The sequence below is a fragment of the Amphibalanus amphitrite genome, unplaced genomic scaffold (genome assembly GCF_019059575.1).
Source record: "Amphibalanus amphitrite isolate SeventyFive unplaced genomic scaffold, NRLGWU_Aamphi_draft 001408F_arrow, whole genome shotgun sequence".
NCBI lineage: Eukaryota > Metazoa > Arthropoda > Thecostraca > Balanomorpha > Balanidae > Amphibalanus > Amphibalanus amphitrite.
In genome coordinates this window covers 77,979-96,978 of record NW_024882901.1, presented here as the reverse complement: position 1 = coordinate 96,978, position 19,000 = coordinate 77,979, and the positions used below count along the sequence as shown (strand labels likewise).

The 19,000-nt window shown below is 46.9% G+C and overlaps 1 protein-coding gene across 1 annotated transcript in view; it reads right to left on the bottom strand.

Moving 5' to 3' along the window:
- The window catches only part of LOC122372853 (regulator of G-protein signaling 3-like), a 35,158-nt gene extending 17,319 nt beyond the window's left edge, over window positions 1–17,839 (bottom strand). Inside the window, exons 1-7 of the mRNA XM_043350500.1 lie at window positions 16,445–17,839; window positions 15,896–16,093; window positions 13,730–13,824; window positions 11,878–11,942; window positions 4,315–4,406; window positions 3,158–3,671; window positions 1,180–1,271 (exon numbers count right to left, since the gene is read on the bottom strand). Of these exons, the coding sequence (XP_043206435.1) occupies window positions 1,180–1,271; window positions 3,158–3,671; window positions 4,315–4,406; window positions 11,878–11,942; window positions 13,730–13,824; window positions 15,896–16,093; window positions 16,445–17,839 (2,451 nt within the window). The remainder of the gene's footprint in view (window positions 1–1,179; window positions 1,272–3,157; window positions 3,672–4,314; window positions 4,407–11,877; window positions 11,943–13,729; window positions 13,825–15,895; window positions 16,094–16,444) is intronic.
- Between the last annotated feature and the right edge of the window lie 1,161 nt (window positions 17,840–19,000).

The window sequence follows — 19,000 nt, the reverse complement described above, 5'->3', positions numbered from 1 at the left end:
CAGGATCCGCTTCTGGCTGGTTGTTGGAGAGTGACTTTACCTTCTTTAGATGACCTTGATCCGATCCTTGATACATCCTCACAAATCTGGATCATGTGTACTTTTGGTTAATGCTTTATTCTGTGGTGATGCAGTTTTGCATACTTAACTTAAATTGCGTCCTGTGTGTTCTAGTTTCGCACGCCACCATTAAGTTCCTTTGACTACAACCTACTCTATAGTCGATTCTTATTTCTTATTAAAAGTAAATATTCTCCCGTAACTTGATTCATGCTTAATCCACTTTTGGATAGGTTAAAAATAATGTCTTTGTAGGTCATCCAACAAAATTTCTTAATCTGAAATATGAATTTGAACATGTTGTTTTCTTTTTTGCTTGTTAACACAAATTGACCGTCAACTCTATTGGCGTATGCCCAGTTGCAAGCGCATAAGACCTGGAGAATCGGACCCCCAGACGCCTTCCTTATCACACAAGTATGAAAACGCATTAACGCACGGAGAATGTGCGCTGACATCACGTCGACATACACCGAATCCCAATTCTGGCTTGACATAATCTTGAGAAGCAGGTCACAGGTCAAAGACAATCTGGACCAGGGTCATGAAATATTCGAGGTATAGGTGTAAAATGGATAAACTCTTTGGTACTGACAGATTCGTCACAATACGCCAAGGTTTAATTGCGTTATTTGCGAAAAAAAAAACGCGGGGAACCACCTGGTAGTGCGAAGGCTAACATGTTAAACGCTTTTGATATCTGTAAACACTCTTTTTCATAGTTAAATGTTGTTAGTCTCTCCCCACCCTGATGTGTTACATTCGCCTACTTTATGCCTCTCATGTCCTTCATAACACAGTTAGTACGTTTTGCTGTCTGCAGTGTCAAAAAAAGGGAATGGTCTACGACCTACGTGCCAACCATGTCTACGCTATTTTACCCGGTGCTATACTGACTACGAGGCCACGTGTTCGTAAGGAGGGCGCTCACGGGTGGTCGGTCTATCCAAACAAATGACTATCTGGTATTTTCTATCATCTGTCTACATCAGTCATCTTCAGGTGTGGTGCCATTTGACGCTAGGTACTTTCGTGACGGCTAATTCGCTCACATTTCTGCGGAGAGGAGCTACAATAACCTCTAGCAGTTAGCACTCTATCAAATTCAAACTGACTTACTTGAAAGTGTGAAAACATGCCACCCAGGGCCTTCTTGGTGGCCTTTGCAATATTCCTCGACTTTTTGTTGTTTCCAGTGGGCATTGATTGGGCTGTAATTACGCATCAGAATCAGATAGCGTTCTAATATATTGCCATTACACTAATATCTTCGTCGTAATGAAGCCTAGGTGTTAGATGTGATTTGTTCAGCTTAATGTCCAATTAAAATACGATATTAATGAATACAGTCCAAGCTATTTCTATATAAATTGCCGTTGCGACGCGGATCTATTTGAATTAATCTGCTCTGTACGTTTCCATCTCTTTATAATGTGTTTCATTAAAAACATTAATCATACGCTATAGGTATATTAAGCTTAAGCTCCTTATTTGTTCTATCTAATTGTGGTCAGCTCCAACAGCTAATTATTAACCCGCGCCCGGCTGGGGGTCCTGGATTTCCACGCCCTGCTGGGGGGGGGGGGTGTTTGAACACCCCCCCCTTCTAACTCGGCTCCTGGGCCACGTAGCGATACGCGGAAGGCGGCGTTCGAAAGAGCGTCAAAGATAATGACGAAATCACTTCGGTCAATTTTTTGGTCAGGTCAAAGGTCAGGTCACCAGAGGTCATTGAAGGCAAAATTTCGCCGATTTCCAGGTCGAATGTCGAAAATTTCCAAGAAGCCAACGCATAACTCGGGAACCAATAGAGCTACAGCGCCGCGGAAAAGCGCATTCGATAGCCCTATTAACGCCCTTTCTGAGTAATTATCTCAGATTTGACCTAACGTCAACGGTTTTGCCTGCAGGGGGCAAAAACTGCAAAAATAGCCGATTTTTTCGGAAACAGTTTTTCTGCAATAACTTTTGACCCAAGCCTTGTACGAGCTTACTTTTACCGGCATCGTGTTCCTCTCGTCAAGACGCATCGAATGAACTATAACTTGACCTTGAAAGGTCAACTTGAAAATTTGACCTCAGGTCAAGGTCATGACCTGACCGGAAAGGGTCATGTTGCATATCAGTCGATCCGTATCGTCGAGCTGAACACATCTAAGGTGTTTTCATCGCTCTAGCATGCCTCTATCAAAAGTTATTTGCGAAAAACTGTTAGATACCATTCGTGACCTAAGATGACCTCAGGGCATAAACAGGGGTCACGGACACCATTTTCATGTTCAGTGTGTCTAAACCACTTGTAATTCAGTGTTTGGGAGTGTTTATAATGTCTTTCGTCCAAAAGAGACGCATTTCAATTTTCTCCCATTGACTTATAATGGGGAGGTCGCAAAATTGACCTGACCTTAGGTCATCGATATCAAAGTTCTGAGATATACATTTTGTACATGCTATTGCTCTTAGCAATCGCTGAAAGTTTCAAAGCGATCGGTCACTCGGTGTAGCTATGACAGACATTGAAACTTTTTATGAGGTGAGGTCACTTCAAGTGACCTGGTGACCTGACCTTGAATGACCTTGGTCTGAAATTTTGACAACATGTGTAGAATTGATGCATGATAAGGTATACCAAAAACGGCGGCGCTCCGCGCCGCCGTTTTTGAGATATTCGCGAAAAACCACAAGGGGGGGTGTTCAAACACCCCCCCCCCAGCAGGGCGCGGGTTAATCAATGTTTGTTCCGTGCACCTCATTCTGAATTCAGATCGTACTTCCACGTGGAGACCACCCTCTCAATGGTCTGTCATTAGTCATTGGCCCATTGGTCTGTTCACTACATTGGTCATTACCTAGCCTATTGGTCTCGGTTCACCCTATTGGTCTGGATTTCAGTATTCTCAGTGAATTGGCTCATCCTCAGTGGTCTGTTCAACTTCACACCCTCCCAGTGCAGTGGTGTGTGGCCATGGTCTGTGGCTGCCCACAATCCTAGTGAACCTTGTCTCCTATTGGTCTGTGCCAACCCTATCATTGTTAGCTCCCACCATCTCAGTGTGGTTTACGTCCGCCCTCTCAGTGCGTGGTCCGTGCCGCTCACCTGAGACCGTGGACACTCGACGGCCGGTCGGGTCGGCCCCTCCTGCGCCGGGTGGCTCGTCCCAGTCGGCCAGACCGAGCCGGCGTGCCTCGTTAGGGTCGCTCGCCTCCATGTAAGCCTTCATCTGTTCTGCCGTCCACCCGCCGGTGCTGTGCCGAGGACGCACCAGTGCCACCGGCGGCGGAGGAGGGGCCTGCTGCGGTGGCACCGGCGCCCGCCGCTTCTTGGCCCCGGGAGCTCCAGGAGCCGCCGGAGCCGCCGGCGCACCGGTGTTCTGCGGCGGGTCGCCGGCGGGCGCAGCCAGCCACGACTCGGGTGTGGGAGTGCGGGCCGGAGCGCGCTCCACCGCCCCCTCGCTGACGGGCCGAGCCAGGCGGCGGGTCAGCGAATCGCGCCCCACCGCCGGGTCGGATCTCTGGAACGGTGTGGACGCCTCGTCGTCGCTGGCCTCTCGGGAAGACGAGTCGGCGGGGGGCGGGGGTGTGATGAACAGGTCCTCCTTCGGCGCCGGCGGCTGTTGACAATGGTCGGAAGTCGGAGGAGTTGGAGTTAGCATTTCAAATGATTACAGATAAATCGAGGTGTAGCGGGAGTGGGAGTCAACAAGAAACTCTGTAACATTCTCTTTACAGCTCTTTGGTGTTCTTTTCGTACCGTGTAGGTACAGGTAGATTCTTTTGAGCATTATTATTTATCTACCCCGATAAGCACAAAGAACTTAGCGCCCCGTCGCTTGGGGCGGTGGTCACACACATTTACAATGCACGCATCACAGCTAATGAACACTATGCAGTTTGCATGAATGGCAGACCAGTGAAGACAGATGATGCATGTGATCGTGGCAGAGCCAAATCCTTGAAGATGAGCACTGTTCATAATTGATAATGCTCTGATTAACTTTCATGTTGGCTTATAATCGTTGCCTGGATTTCGTGACACAACAAATCAGAAACCAAAACAGAACACATAAGCACAACAAAGACATAACATGAAACAAACATGATCGTATTATTTTTAACCAATCACCGTTTGGGTGAACACTGAACAGTGAACACTGAGCACTAAACACGAAAATAATTCTACAAATCTTAGTAGGTATGTAGCCGCAACTTAAACGTATGTACGTTTGTACAACGTACATCTTTGCGCTTTCTTACCTCTGTTGGTTTTGAAGAGTTCGTTGTGTCCTTCTTTCGGAAGGGTTTTGTGATCGACGATCCAATCCCAGTTTCCGATTTTCCTTTTGATCCTGTGATAAAGGCGTTGTAAGTTGTTTGTAAAAGGACTTGGCCTTATTTCATTATGCTTTTTGGCATTCAATAAAATGTGAATATTTCAATGACCCCTGATGCTGATTTTTTGCCATGTTCATAACCCGGTTTATATCCTGGGTTACTGCCAGTGGGTGAGAATGAGACCGCACCTAGGTATTTCGTCCGAATGAATTTTTAAAGTACCGAACATTCATAAGTGCAACGTAATCTCTATAAAAAAATGAACTTTAAAGGTAGTGTGCCACCTTCCAATGATTTTCCATTGTTAAATGATAACAATAACACGTCAAATGTATATTTAAACACACAAAGCTTTCGGTATGAGAATACCTTGATCACTGTGTTAACAGAAATGAGGACAGAAATTGTCATCGGCAGCTTGTACAAAAATATAAAATAGCACTCGAAAAATAGATCACAATCACGAGAACTAGGACTGGATTTATAACTTTAGCAACATGCGCTGTAAGCTTAGTGGCAGGACCCCGATAGATAATCTCGTGATTGTGATCTATTTTTCGAGTGCTATTTTATATTTTTGTACAAGCTGCCGGTGACAATTTCTGTCCTCATTTCTGTTAACACAGTGATCAAGGTATTTTCATACCGAAAGCTTTGTGTGTTTAAATATACATTTGACGTGTTATTGTTATCATTTATCCTAACCGTCTTGGATATTCTACATTTTCCATTGTATTTTTCCTAGGATAAGAAGCTTCTGTTTTTACCTAATATCGAAAAAAATCAAAAATGGGCCTAAAATAGTGCTTTTTCGCCTAAACGTTTATCAGTTTTTCGATACCTATGTAAAACAACTGTAGTGGGCTGACCTGCAAACAGGCGTCGGCAACAATCGCGAATGCAGCGCAGATGTGACAATAAGCAAAGGTCATTTTAGAGTTACGACGTACGGGAATGAGTTATCAGCTGTGTCTAATCGTAGGCAACACAATGTCGAACTTAAACTGTAAGCCTGTATTGGTATTGTTTCTTTAATTTGGCCGTCGAACATTAATTTATGGTTTGAAATATGATTTTATGTAAAATAATTGATATGAAACAGCTGTTCAGACTTGTGCCGTGACCAAAAATCAAGATCCAGGATCCTCAAGGTCCCACGGCAAATTCAATTTCTAGAATCCAAGGTTTCCAAGGTCCCACGGCAAATTCAATTTCTAGAATCCAAGGTTTCCAAGGTCCCACGGCAAATTCAATTTCTAGAATCCAAGGTTTCCAAGGTCCCACGGCTCATTCAATTTCTAGAATCCAAGGCTTCCAAGGTCCCACGACAAATTCAATTTCTAGAATCAAGGTTTCCAAGGTCCCATGGCAAATTCAATTTCTAGAATCCAAGGTTTCCAATGTCCCACGGCAAGTATACATTGCAGGATCCACAGTCCCTAAGGTCCCACGACGAGAATGCATTGCAGGATGCACAGTCCCTAGCGTCCCACGCCAAGTGTGAATTTCAGGATCCACAGTCCCCAAGGTCCCATGAAAGTATACACTTCAGAGTTCAGGGTCCACAGTCCTCAAGGTCCCACGACAAGAATACATCTCAGGATCCAAAGTATTCAGGGTCCCACAACAAGAACTAAAACAAACTAACATTCTGATGAGCAGACTTACTTCTAAATATTCTGCCAACGGATGCCCAGCAACATTGAAAGGGGCAGAACCTATGCAAACCTGTGGTGGTTTTATCGTTTACCAACATAGGTAGGGGGAGCTTCAACACAAGTTAAAGATGATCATAATATCGATCTCTCCTTCTCTAGCCTGAAAAATTCATAAAAATATAGGTAGGTAATAGGTACCTTGCAATTTGTATTGTCATGTCCCTTTCAAATCAATCTTACCTGATCAGTATGAATGTAGGAATGTAGGATAGGAATGTAGGACAAAAAAAAAAATAGCACCTTACAGTTATTGAAGACAGACATTCAAGTATTCTTTCAGGCAATATCAAAAAGCCAGAAATAAAACCTACAGGCTTCATAAATATGGAAAAGTTGAACTGGATAGGTATATGCCTTCGATTTTCTGCACATTCAGTTACATAATACCTAGGATAAAAACTCAAATATGTTCCAAGTCTTGTTTGCGCGAGCGCTCACAGAAAAACTGAGCGATTAAGCCAATAGAATTAGATTATCAGCGAGCGCAAACCTTACTTACTGTTCATTCACATTAGCTTGAAGGCTCTGAACAAAATTCCATCTGACAATTTTTTTCGTCAGATGGTTCTTGGTCGGCAGATTTTCGTCTGACTTTTTCGTCTTGCATTTTTTCGTCTGTACGAATTGATTTGGTGCATTTTTCGTCTGAGTATTTTTCTGTCCGGCATTTTTTCGTCTGGACGAGGCGGAAAATGTCCTTACGAAAAAATGCGCGGACTTAAAAATGCACAGACGAAAAAAATGCAATAGACGAAAGTCTGCGGACGAAAATCTGCAGACGAAAATTGTCCGACGAAAACCTGCTAAACGAAAAAGTTGAACCGTCATGGAATAATTGCTTATATTGAATGCTCATTGTTCAATGGTGATTTGATGACTTTCAAAACAAATAAGTTTGACACTTACTTGGTCAGTGGGTAGCTTCCAAGTAGCTTCAAGCCCGGCATATCACAACCCAGAAAATATGTGAGGTGAGATTAGAAAAGACCTTTCCAAACCACCACTGTCCACTATTTGACAGTTTCATAATCCAAAACATTGATAATGTAAAAAGCTACCAGGCCTCTTGTTCCAGTTCTGCCTCACAGCCATGACAACGATTTGGCTCTATATATGTCTACACAGTCTGGTTCGTTTTCTCTTCATGCATCTATCTTAGCGCCTTGCAGCTGGTCGCTCAACCATATATACTTATTGAAGTGTTTACAGACAAAACCTAGTGCAGGGTCCTTAGTGGCCCATGTGCAACATAAACCTCATGGTCCAGCTTCCAGGATTCTTGAGGTCCCTCAACAAAGTGATGGTGTAGGTCCAGACCATTCTCCTAAGATTCCATGACAAATAATAAAACTGGGACTGAAGGTCTGCATTCTGCAGGGTCTTGCAGCATACCAAAATTTTGAGGTCCTGACCCCTGGGTTTCCATGGTTTCACGGCATATGAAATGTTGAGGTCCTGGGTTTCTAAGGTCTCATGTCACATGAATTGTTGATGTCCTGGGATTCCAGGGTCTCGCGGCATTTGCAAATGTTGATGTCTTGGGATTCCAAGGTCTCGCGGCATATGCAAATGTTGAGGTCCTGGGATTCCAAGGTCTCGCGACATATGCAAATGTTAAGGTCCTGGGATTCCAAGGTCTCGCGGCATATGGATGGTTTAAGGTCCTGGGTTTCCAAGGTCTCATGACAAAAATGACAATGCAAGGTCCAGGATCCATCAAGGTCCCAGACCTTGGACTCTGCGAACCCTGGATCTCGGATCTTTTTGGGACCTTGGCACAAGTCTGCTCTTAAGTTATGACCCCATTTCACCGCACGCAAGTGGCAGAAATGACAATGATCAGCTGACACATTTTTCTTGGCCGAAGTCAGAGCGCGCGGCCCGACGCACCACCACCGTACCACAAAGTATGAGCAGAAGCCACCTGCGGTAGACCGCGCCCAAAGCCAGGGCCCCGGTAACGTGAGGTAGCCGAGTCGGGGCAGCGTGCGCTGACCCAAGCCGGGGCCGCGGCTTTGGGCGCGGTCTACCGCGTCCCCGGGCATCCCCGGGCTATTCACATGACACCGGGAGGACGCGCGGCCCCGGCTTGGGTCAGCGCACGCTGCCCTGACTCGGTTACCTCACGTTACCGGGGCCCTGGCTTTGGGCGCGGGGCACCTAACAGGCGTGTTCGAAACCGCAGGAGATGATGAGGAACGGGTTTATCAAAACTTGATTGGATGAGCCTATCGGTAATAGCGATTTCAGTGTGTGCATTTATTGTTCATAGTGGTGTGAAATGTGGTTGGGGGTACGACCGACAACCCGTCGCACAGTGGGGATTTTTCCGATCTAGCACGTATTTATTCGTAGAGGGCAAACCATAGGTAGAATTGTAGCCAGATTGTGCACAGATGTTGGCTGGTGTGTCCTGGTGAGAATTTTACCTGTAAATGTGCATAATCAACATAATATAGGGGGATCAATTGGACCCCCCGCTCAGCCGTTTGGCCCCTGATCAAGCTAGAGCTTCGCGGAAAAGTCAAGCGTGCTGCCTATGACGAAATTAGGCCGAATATATCCAATTTCAAAGTCCAAGGTCATAAGCTGACTTTCCAAGTCAGTTTAATGACCCAACTGAAGTTGGGAAATCGAGACCTCTTGAAACTTCGCAAAGTTAGGATGTTACGGGGTATTTTGGGGTGCTGATCACGAATTTAATGTTAGTTTTGATCACAGACGATGTCTTTATGCATTTAGGCCAGGTCGGGTCAGGTCAGGTTAGATCAATTAGTAGGCGTCCTGCCGGCCATCCATAGAAGTGTCACCTACTACTGATAGCTTCGTAACATGGAACGAAGGCACTAGACCTACTTCGTAAATATTCAAATGGCTACTAAAATCGAAATCAGCACCAAAAACTACCCTAGAAACAAGTAAAACTCGAAAAAGTGAACCAAGGTCATCAAAAGGTCAATGACCTTGACTTGACCTTCACGTGACCTTGACTCCCACCATTATGCATAGCACCAACATCATTTCACATATATGAACGTTTAAAACCACAAAAAGACTGGAAACCGCGGATAATGTGAGCTGGCATACGCCGAATCGCGATTCCGGCCAAAAATGGTCTCGAGAAATATGCCACAGGTCAAAGGTCAGTTGGGTCAGAGTCATGAAATTTTTAGGTTAGATGTAAAATTGATGATCTCGGGGGTACCGAAAGTTTCGGCGCGATCGGCCGCTTTTTGCGCGAGTAATTTGCGGAAAACCATGGGGTTTCATCCGACCCCTTCCCCCTCCCCCTCCCCACAAGTGCGATGGTTAATAAGGTTACGGTATGTATAATTTACGCTTGTCATCCTATTCTTAATGAATGTGTCTCAGAAAATATGCATCATATAAATCACGAAGTAAAATTATTCGCCTATGTCCGGAACATACCTATATCGTGCTGTTTGCCCTAGCGCTCCTCGAGTGGGGTGTTAAGATACTCTAATGTGAATATTCCGTGTTCAGGCAAGCTTCGGCAGCCAAACTAGGCGTTGTCTTGTGCAGAAGAAAGTGGCGAATTCGATAGGATATATTTCGGAGTGGAAAAGTGTGGAGAACATTGTTGATTTCCTACCTTTATTTAGAATACCATTCCTTCAATATGGTGTCTGTAAGGGTTTTTTGTAAAGGGCATTTTTGTGACCTTAAAAAGGTTGTGGCATACTTTCTGTTTGCCATTCCATTCCTAATAAAGGTGCCTTTCAGACGATATGCAACTTTAAGACCTCGCAAGATTAAAACCAACAGGACAGGACAATGAAATTGAGCTATACTTTCGGGCCTTGCTGAGCCCATTGAGTAATCACGCATGAGTGTGAACTTTGGGCGCATTTTTCCTAGTTTTGCTGTGGACATACAGATAAAACAATGCCATATATGAAAAATTCAGACATTTCTTAGCCCTACTGACACAAAAAATAAACAAAAATCCAAACAATATTTTTTGAATTAATAGGCGCTAGATCGGAAAAATCCCCACTGTGCGTCGGGGCGAATTTCGCACTGGGGTACTCAAAATTTGAAGAATTTAAGACGTTTCCATGAGTTTTGAAGGTATGGACAAGTTCTAAAACGTTACGGTCCAAACTCCATAGACTAGCGGACATACGGTTTTACAAGAGCTAGGCGACGAAATACTCAACTTAATTATTAAGTAATGGGCACCATAAGGTAGGCCATACAATTTTTCTGTAGTACCGCATAGTCGCTGCAGTCAAAGGTGTTCTGGTTTTTATGCTATATGCCAAATAATTTTTGCATGTAATCACCGGTGACACGACATATTTCTGCTTTACTGGGTTGGGCGGTGAAGTCTATGACGTGATCACAATGAAAATGGCTTAGTTTGGTAGAACATTGAATTCTGATTCCGGCACGACTCTCGCTAGTCCATTTTTTATTATAAATAAACCATTAATTGCGGTACAAAGTCAAAACTAGCCCCCAAACGGCGCCCGCAGCGGCCGTTAGCACAGTCCTTTATGGTAAACAGGTTAGTTCACATTCCCGCCGCTATGCGAGCGGCGGCGGCGCCACCTGTCCTCATGTCCGCCTTGGACCGTAACGAATCCGGTTCTCCTTATCTGGGCCATTAACTCCATACGGTCCAGGAAAGCTGGCACACTACCTTTAAATCGTTCCAATAACACCAAATTCATTATATCGTTGATGTAACTGCGATGTGATTAAATATCACAAGAAGTCAAAAAAATAAAATAAAATAACTCCCGGTAGATTCATGTTGTCTAAGTGATGAAAATACCATAGCAGTTGGACCAACTGATATGCAACATCGCTTTTCCTGCCAGCTCATGACCTTGACCTGAGGACAAATTTTTAAGATGGCCGTATCTAGGCAATTTATCATTTATTTCTTGTGTGATGAGATGCATACATATACTTTTAGGGAAGTTTTACTTGAGCTTGTCATTTTTCTGTAACTACACCTGTACTTGCCGAAGCTTCTGATGCAACCATTAACCTCTTTATAACTATGCATCCACCAAGCCGATTGTGGCCTTGATTTTACCCTCAATTTAGGTATATGCGCATCCCTGTGATGTTGAGTGAGGTGGCCGCCCCGGCTCCAGACTTGGACCCGGATCTCGACATAGTTGAGTAACCTGGCCTCTGGCTGTAGTACCTCGGAACATGAGCCGCTACCTGGCGTGCTTCCATCGACACCTGCTCAGGATGACGCCAGGCATTTAACCGTGCTGATGTTTGGGTGATCTCAGTCTCCAGACGGCTGGAGCTAAACTCGGCCCGTGGTGCCTGGGTTCTTCGCTTAGTATTTGTTGCCGAAAAGGCAACTCACCTCACAAGCTTGCAGGTCGGAGTTGAACAGACATCAAACCAATCAAAAGTTCCTGTCTTGGTTTGCGCACTGAGGTGTCAAAAAAGAACATCTGTGCTGTTTGAAAGGTGCCGCTTGTATAAAAGGCGTAGATGATGGCGTAGGACGAGACGGTTAGGTATGACGTGCCATCGCATAATTAGCTGCTCTTCGACACATGTGCACCATATCTGCTCGTTGATTCTATATTTTCACTAGAAATGCAGGTTGGATTAGCAAGTGCTATCAAATATTCAGTACTATTACAAAACTTTGTAGAGATAATCACGTATTTGTCATACATTGTCACGTTAGGAGCTGGCGACTTCCGCGAAATGGAATTATGGGGAGCGGGGACTTACCAAATTCTGGTGCTGCAGATGACCCGCTTACCTGAAGAATGCCCGGAGCTCGACACTTTGGTGTCCTTTGAAATACCAGACGGTGAAGTACCTCCGCTGCAAAAAAAGAAGCAGATTTATGTGTGTGTCGGCTTATGCCTCAAGAATATTATATAGGAATTTCTCTATATGATAATTGAAACACATTTTCGAATCAGTTTCGCTCAGTGAACTTCCAAAATTTATAATTATTGGGCAAGAATCGGATACATTATCCCTCGCGGGCCCGGGGGGGGGCGTTTTTCGCCCCCCCCCTGGCGAATATTTGCGATAGCTCCCGAACGCTTAGGGATAGGAAAGCCAACCTTTCAGTACCTTTTCTCCAATCCATTTGACATCTTCTGAAGAAAAAACATTTGGCCATAGCCCCCTTGATGACGTCACAGGGTCAATTTTTCTAGACCCCTGCACGGCAAAGTTCGGCGTCACAGACGCAAACTTCAAATAGCTGCTAAAATAGAGTTTTAGAGATAAAGACAAATTACGAGCACGGTTGTGTAGCGTTTGACCTGAAGAAAAACGGAAAAATAGTTTTGGTGACCTGAGGTCAGACGTCAGGTCAACGACCCCGAAATGTGGTTTTAATTTTTCGCAAATAATTTCGACAAGAATGGTCCTATAGAGCTACGGAAGTGGTACCATCGCATTCGTCTTGTCAAGCCGCGTCGAATGATATATATTTTGTTTGGAAAAGGTCAAGTTTTATGTTGACCTCATGTGACCTCGAATGACCTTTGGTTGACCTTGACACATGAAAGGTCGCCTATGATTGATTTGGTACCCGCTGATCACGAATCTGGCATCTATTTTCCTCTAAGCTTTCATTTAGAGCTTCCGGATTGCAAAATTGTCTTATTTATTATTACTAACTTGAATCAGTGAAATAGCCTCTAGCAAGGATACTCTTCTGTGACCTTGACCTTTGAGCAGCCTAGTATCGTAAGATGAACCACAAATAGGGAACTGATAAGCCTCAAAACATTTCAAAACATCTTGGAAGTAAGCACGCAAGATGCACGAAAAAGTGCAAAGTTTGAGGTCCATTTTGAGCGTGACCTTGACCTTGACCTTTAATTTTGAGCACAGTTTCGGAATCCTCAGATTCTCTTCTTTCGTTTGACAACCAATTTTGACAACCAATTTTGCCGGTTTGATGTATCCTGCCGTCCTCTAGAACGCTTACTTTGAGATCACTACACATGTGCCGGTTTTGCCTTTGACCTTGACCTCTGACCTTGAAAATTGACCTGAGGTCAAACATTTTAGGTGCTTTAGAATCGTCTCGTAAGGACCTTTCGTTTGGTATCGCTTTTGTTACCGTAACTCCCATATTGACGGAGTTAGACATGGCGGGGGGCGAAAAACGCCCCTCCCCGGGCTGCGGTGGTTGGGATTACCCCCCCCCCCCCGGGCCCCCCCCGGGCCCGGCCGGGTTATTGCATTTGTAGTGGTGACCAAAGGGCTCACAAAGTGTACAGCCAGGTAATGGATTGAAATCACCTCAATCGTGCATGCTTTTGTTGTTGTTTTTTTTTTTTTGCTCACAACGGAACATAATATGGTGTTACTGTTCACAAATATAAATCCAGCATTCTTCCTTTCTTATTTTATGCCGCATGGCTTTTAACGTTCCAGGCCGCAGCTCTGACGCGAAGGACGCGGAGAGTGTCCGACTGGGCCGCCTCTCAGAGACACCACTCGTCCGAGGTCCATGTCAGCCGATAGCTCACAGTCCAACCACCGATACATCACCGGCGGGTGGCAATACAAACAGGGACCGTCCACCGTCTGCAGCCCGCCGGTGGTCTCAGTTGCATCAGGCCCCAGCGGGCTGCACCTCTGACCTGTGTCTGTGTTTTGATGGACCGTCTGCCGGGGAGGCCGCCCCGCGCGGATGCTGAGGCAGGGGTGCGCCCCCACCGCCCGGGGATGTGGTATCCTGCGGGTAGAGGCGCTCCGGTTAGGGGGACGAGTCGTACGAGTGACCACTGGGTGCATGCATGGAGTTGGAGCCGATCAGCTTCTGCCAATGATAATTGATAGTGGCAAAAACATATTTGATAAGTTTCACGCATCCGTATACGGCCTCGGCCCTGATGCACTCACCATTTCTCAGATGGTAGATAATACAGAAAAGTCATCGGCTCTGATGCACTCACCATTTCTCAGATAGTAGATAATACAGAAAAATCGTCGAGGTGTCGATAAAAATGGCTCAATACCTTATCATCTGCAGCTATATAGATTTTTAGAGAGCAGGTAACCGGGAGGTAACAACCAAAATCATCTTATGGCCTTTGCCGCGCTGCGAACTATCCGTGAGACCTTTGGTGAGGTCAACTAGGGCAGGTCAACTGACCTGCAAATACGATTGGGACCAATAGATTCAGCCTGAATGATAGGTTATAGGCGTGCGAAAGGTTAGTTCAGTGGCGCGGGAACTTCTTCCAGACTGGGGGGGAGGGGGGGCGGCTCAACCATAATACAGATCAACCTAGGGTACCCCCAAATCTAGTTTTCTCACTGGTTTTAGGCCACTTTTTCAGACTTTGGCCTTTTCAAAAACAACAACAAAAAAAAAAACGAAAATAAAGCAAAAAAGTGAGGTATTCCGTCTCACCTGAGTGAAGAAACTACCGTTTTGGCAACCTGGAGTAAAGGTTTTAATCTGCCAAATGAGTTGCCGAGCCAGTGAAAGAGGCGGATTTTTCACTTATATGCTTTCTTCCTTTGTAACCCACAACCCCTAATTTGGGGAGGACAAGCTGCCCAACGGTTCCTGGCCTCATGAAAAGTTGTGGGGCACCGCCCCCACGGCCGCAGAGTTGTGGGGGCAACCTCCCCCCACTGCCCCTCCCCGGTTCCCGCGCCTATGTATGCATCTATGAAATTATGTTGGTAGATTTCCGATTTCGATTCCTCCGGCTGGGGGGGGGGGCTTAAATACATTACGAGCCCCCCAGCCGAAAAGCTGGGGGGCTCAGCCCCCGCTAGCCCCCCCCCCCCCCGGTTCCCGCGCCACTGGGTTAGTTAATGGTTTCTCAAGGATTCTGAGTAGGTGCGGGAAAAATATCGTGGTGGCATAAACCCCCCACGGCTGGGGAGAGTTAAATGAGGGAGGAGCGTGCTGATTGTGAACATCAGCGTTTCACAGGAGTCTGAGTGCATTGCCAGCCCAGCAAAGTTAAACGAAAATGGAGCGTACTTTCAACCTAGTCACGTGTTTACGCCACATGCTGCCAAACATTTGCCTCGTGAGCATGTGGTATGTGTACCTTTACATTTGTTTCGCATTTCTTGTCGCTATACGAACATACTTGTTTCAGTTGAATACATTATTAAGGAACGTTGATACACACATTGCATTATAATTTAAATGCCTGAGTATATTTCAAATTCATTGAGATAATGGATTAGAATCTAAGCGCAGACCAACGTTGCAATAAACTGCAATTAAATCGTACGAGCCTTTTTTAAACATCAGTAGAGCCTCTTATGTATGTACATATATGGCTGTCGGCTGAACATCCTAACAACCAGGTTATAAACGACCCTACGTCCCCCGCCCTGGGAATGAATGGCATGCCACTCATGGTTCCGAGCCTGTATTTTCGGTCTGCACTCACCCTCCTGACAGTCTACATACAGCCACCCTCCCGATGCACACGAGACTGGCAGGCTACACAGTGCACATCCTCCCAACACACCAGACTGACAGTCTGCACACTCACCCTCCTAACACACCAGACTGACAGTCTGCACCCATCCTCCCAACACACGAGACTGACAGTCTGTACTTGTAGTCCCCCTGACACACTAGACTGACAATATATATATAGTCACCCTCCAGACACACGAAAGTGACAGTATGCAGACACCCTCCCATCACACCAGACTGACAGTCTACAGCCACCCTCCCGACGCCCGTGACAGTCTGACAGAGCTGCACACACGAGACAGGCAGTCTGCACTCATCCCCCCGCTCTGTGCTGGCCTGGTACTTCACTCACCTGCACGACCCAGTGGTGAAGCTCGTTGTCATCGCTCTCGTCCTCTTCGTCGCTGGTCTCGGTGGATCCCGACTCTGCGGAGACTGGCTCCCCGCGCCCGGTCGTCTTCCTGTCTGGGAGGCGTCCGCCGCTCACCGTCCTCTGTCGCTCGCTGACGCCCTGTTGACGCTGCTCCGCTGATTGTCGTTCGATTGGCTTCTGAGAGACGTTTTTCGGCAACGAAGCGGCCTCACCAGAGCGTTTTTCGGAGGGTACACCAGAACCAGCAACTCGCACAGCAGAGACCCCAGCCTTGCCAGCAACCGCGATAGGCTTCCTTTGATCGACAGTCTTTTCGGAGGAATCGCCCGCTGCGTAGGTGTTCTGGTCATCGTTGTCGAGTTGATTGATTTCTTTGAAGCTTTCATCCACAACGCTGATAGCTTTTATTACTGCATTTTTGTCGCAGTCCGGACGCAAATCCTCTTTCCTAATAGACGTGTCCCGTGATAGTTCACCGTTTGATTGACGCGTTCTGGAGCTAATCAGCTTTGACTGTGCTTTTTTTACGTTTGTCGGCTTGACATCTGAACCCGACTTTGGGTCAGCTCCCGTGCCACGGTCCATGCCGACAGGAAACGACTGGTGACGCTCATTCTCAGGCTTTCCCGGCGAGCTGACGGCGGAACCTGTAATCGACCCCCGCTCTGATCTCGTGCCGGCCTGCTCCGGGTGTGTCCCCGTGCCGCCCTGCTCGCGGTCCTGCGGGAACTCAAACTTGGCCCTCCTCTGCGCCACCAGCCGGCCGCACGGCTCTGGGGGTCCTCCGGGTCCCCTGGCAGAGACCACCACCTGCTGGCGCGGCCGGCAGCTGGCACCGTACCTCCTCAGCGCCACCTCGTTGATAGGGGTGTCTGGACGTGGTGAGACCCTGTAATACTCCAGCTCGGCCTCGGGCGGGTCAACCATCTGCTGTGACCCCCTCCGTGAAGGAGATTTGGTGTTCTGGACGATGCTGTTGCGTTTTTCAGTCTCCGCTTGTGAACGTTGCTTTTGACTTGTAGCCTGATTGGCATTTTGTTCAGTCTCCTTTGAAGTGGTTTTGTCGTTCTTTGGGCGGTTGCAGTTGTCATCTACGGTACCAGACGAGCTTGCGTGCGACTCGAGTGCTTCATGGATTACCTTTTGAGCGAGGTCTGTGGCTACTTTTCTCAGAGGCTCTCCTCCACCAGCTGGCTGGTCCGATTTCTGTTGACATTCCGATGCCGGCTCAGTAACGTCTTTCTTTTGTTGAGCCATTTCTGACGAGCTCTGATCGGTATCGCTCTCCATCTCTTCCACTGCGGTCGTACCGACATCGGTGTCACTGCCGGAGTCGTTGGCGCCGCCCTTGCCGATACAACTAACGCCGCTGCCGTCTGGACGGTGCAGCAGGATTTTCGGCACGGAGAGGCAGCGGTCGTCCCGTCTGTTCTGCTGGGACGCACGGGTCGGCGGGTAGCTGAGGCGCCGGGGCGGGCCGGCACCGCCTGCTGGTTCCTCGTCCTCTTCCAGAGGAGACAGGGTCGACTCCGAACCGTCGGAGATGCGCCGGGACATGTCCGCGTCAGATAAATGTCGGGGAACTGTCTCATCGGGATCTTTTCCAACTTCCTTTTTGTCAGACTTGCTGTTTTGCTGATCTCGCCTTTTCTCATTTTCTTGAATATCTTTCTCACGCCGCGGAGTAACAACGCTCTTCTCTGAGCCGGTGAAGCCTCGGAGGCTGGCGTCTGCCTCCGAGTACCGCCTTCCTCTGTTCGCCGCCAGGGACGGACCGCCGGCTCCACTGCCCGGGCGACTCTCGTAGCTTATCACGCTGGACCTGCGTGAGCTGGACGCGCTGTCCGTCTCCGACCCCGGCGAGCTCGGCCGGTAGATGTCCAGCAGGATCGTGTCGCCGCTCTCCCTGTGTTGATGTATCATGTTATTGTGATTGGTAACAAGCAATATGCTGCCAATTTACCCCGTCGTTATCTGATATTATGCAAAATGCATTAGGTATAAGCGTAATTGTACTATTCCGCTCAATCTGCGTTGTATTTCCTAGATTAACAACACACTTTATCATCAACAATTATCAAACAACATAGTTTAAGCGCATACCAGCGCATACCACGTCTTTCACAATGTGCGGGTTTGCCTCTGTGCTAGTCTAATGTGAGCAGCTCTTTCGCAGTATCTCTGTGACATTGTTCTAGCCTTAGCAGCTCATTCTCAGTATTTACGTCTGCCTCTAATATTGGTTTTACCTGAGAAGCTCCTTCACATATCTCTGTGACGTTGGTCTTACCTGAATCGCTCTTTCCCTGTATCCTATGTGTGCCTGTGACATTGGCCTAACCTGATCAGCTCTTTCACAGTATCTGAGTCCGCCTCTGTTACATTGGTCTTGCCGACGAAAATCAGCAGGTCTCCGTCTCTGATGCCGGCTGCCTCGGCGGCAGAGTCCTCCAGAACATGCTCCACCCTGCGGCGAACACAGCGCTGGTCACACACGTGCGGGAGGGGCTTCTTAACCCGCGCCCTGCTGGGGGGGGGGGGTGTTTGAACACCCCCCCCCCTTGTGGTTTTTCGCGAATATCTCAAAAACGGCGGCGCTCCCGCCGTTTTTGATACACCTTATCATACATCAATTCTACACATGTTGTGAAAATTTCAGACCAAGGTCATTCAAGGTCAGGTCACCAGGTCACTTGAAGTGACCTCACCTCATAAAATGTTTCACTGTCTGTCATAGCTACACCGAGTGACCGATCGCTTTGAAACTTTCAGCGATTGCTAAGAGCAATAGCATGTACAAAATGTATATCTCAGAATTTTGATATCGATGACCTAAGGTCAGGTCAATTTTGCGACCTCCCCATTATAAGTCAATGGGAGAAAATTGAAATGCGCCTCTTTTGGACGAAAGACATTATAAACACTCCCAAACACCGAATTACAAGTGGTTTAGACACACTGAACATGAAAATGGTGTCCGTGACCCTTGTTTGTGCCCTGAGGTCATCTTAGGTCACGAATGGTATCTAACAGTTTTTCGCAAATAACTTTTGATAGAGGCATGCTAGAGCGATGAAAACGCCT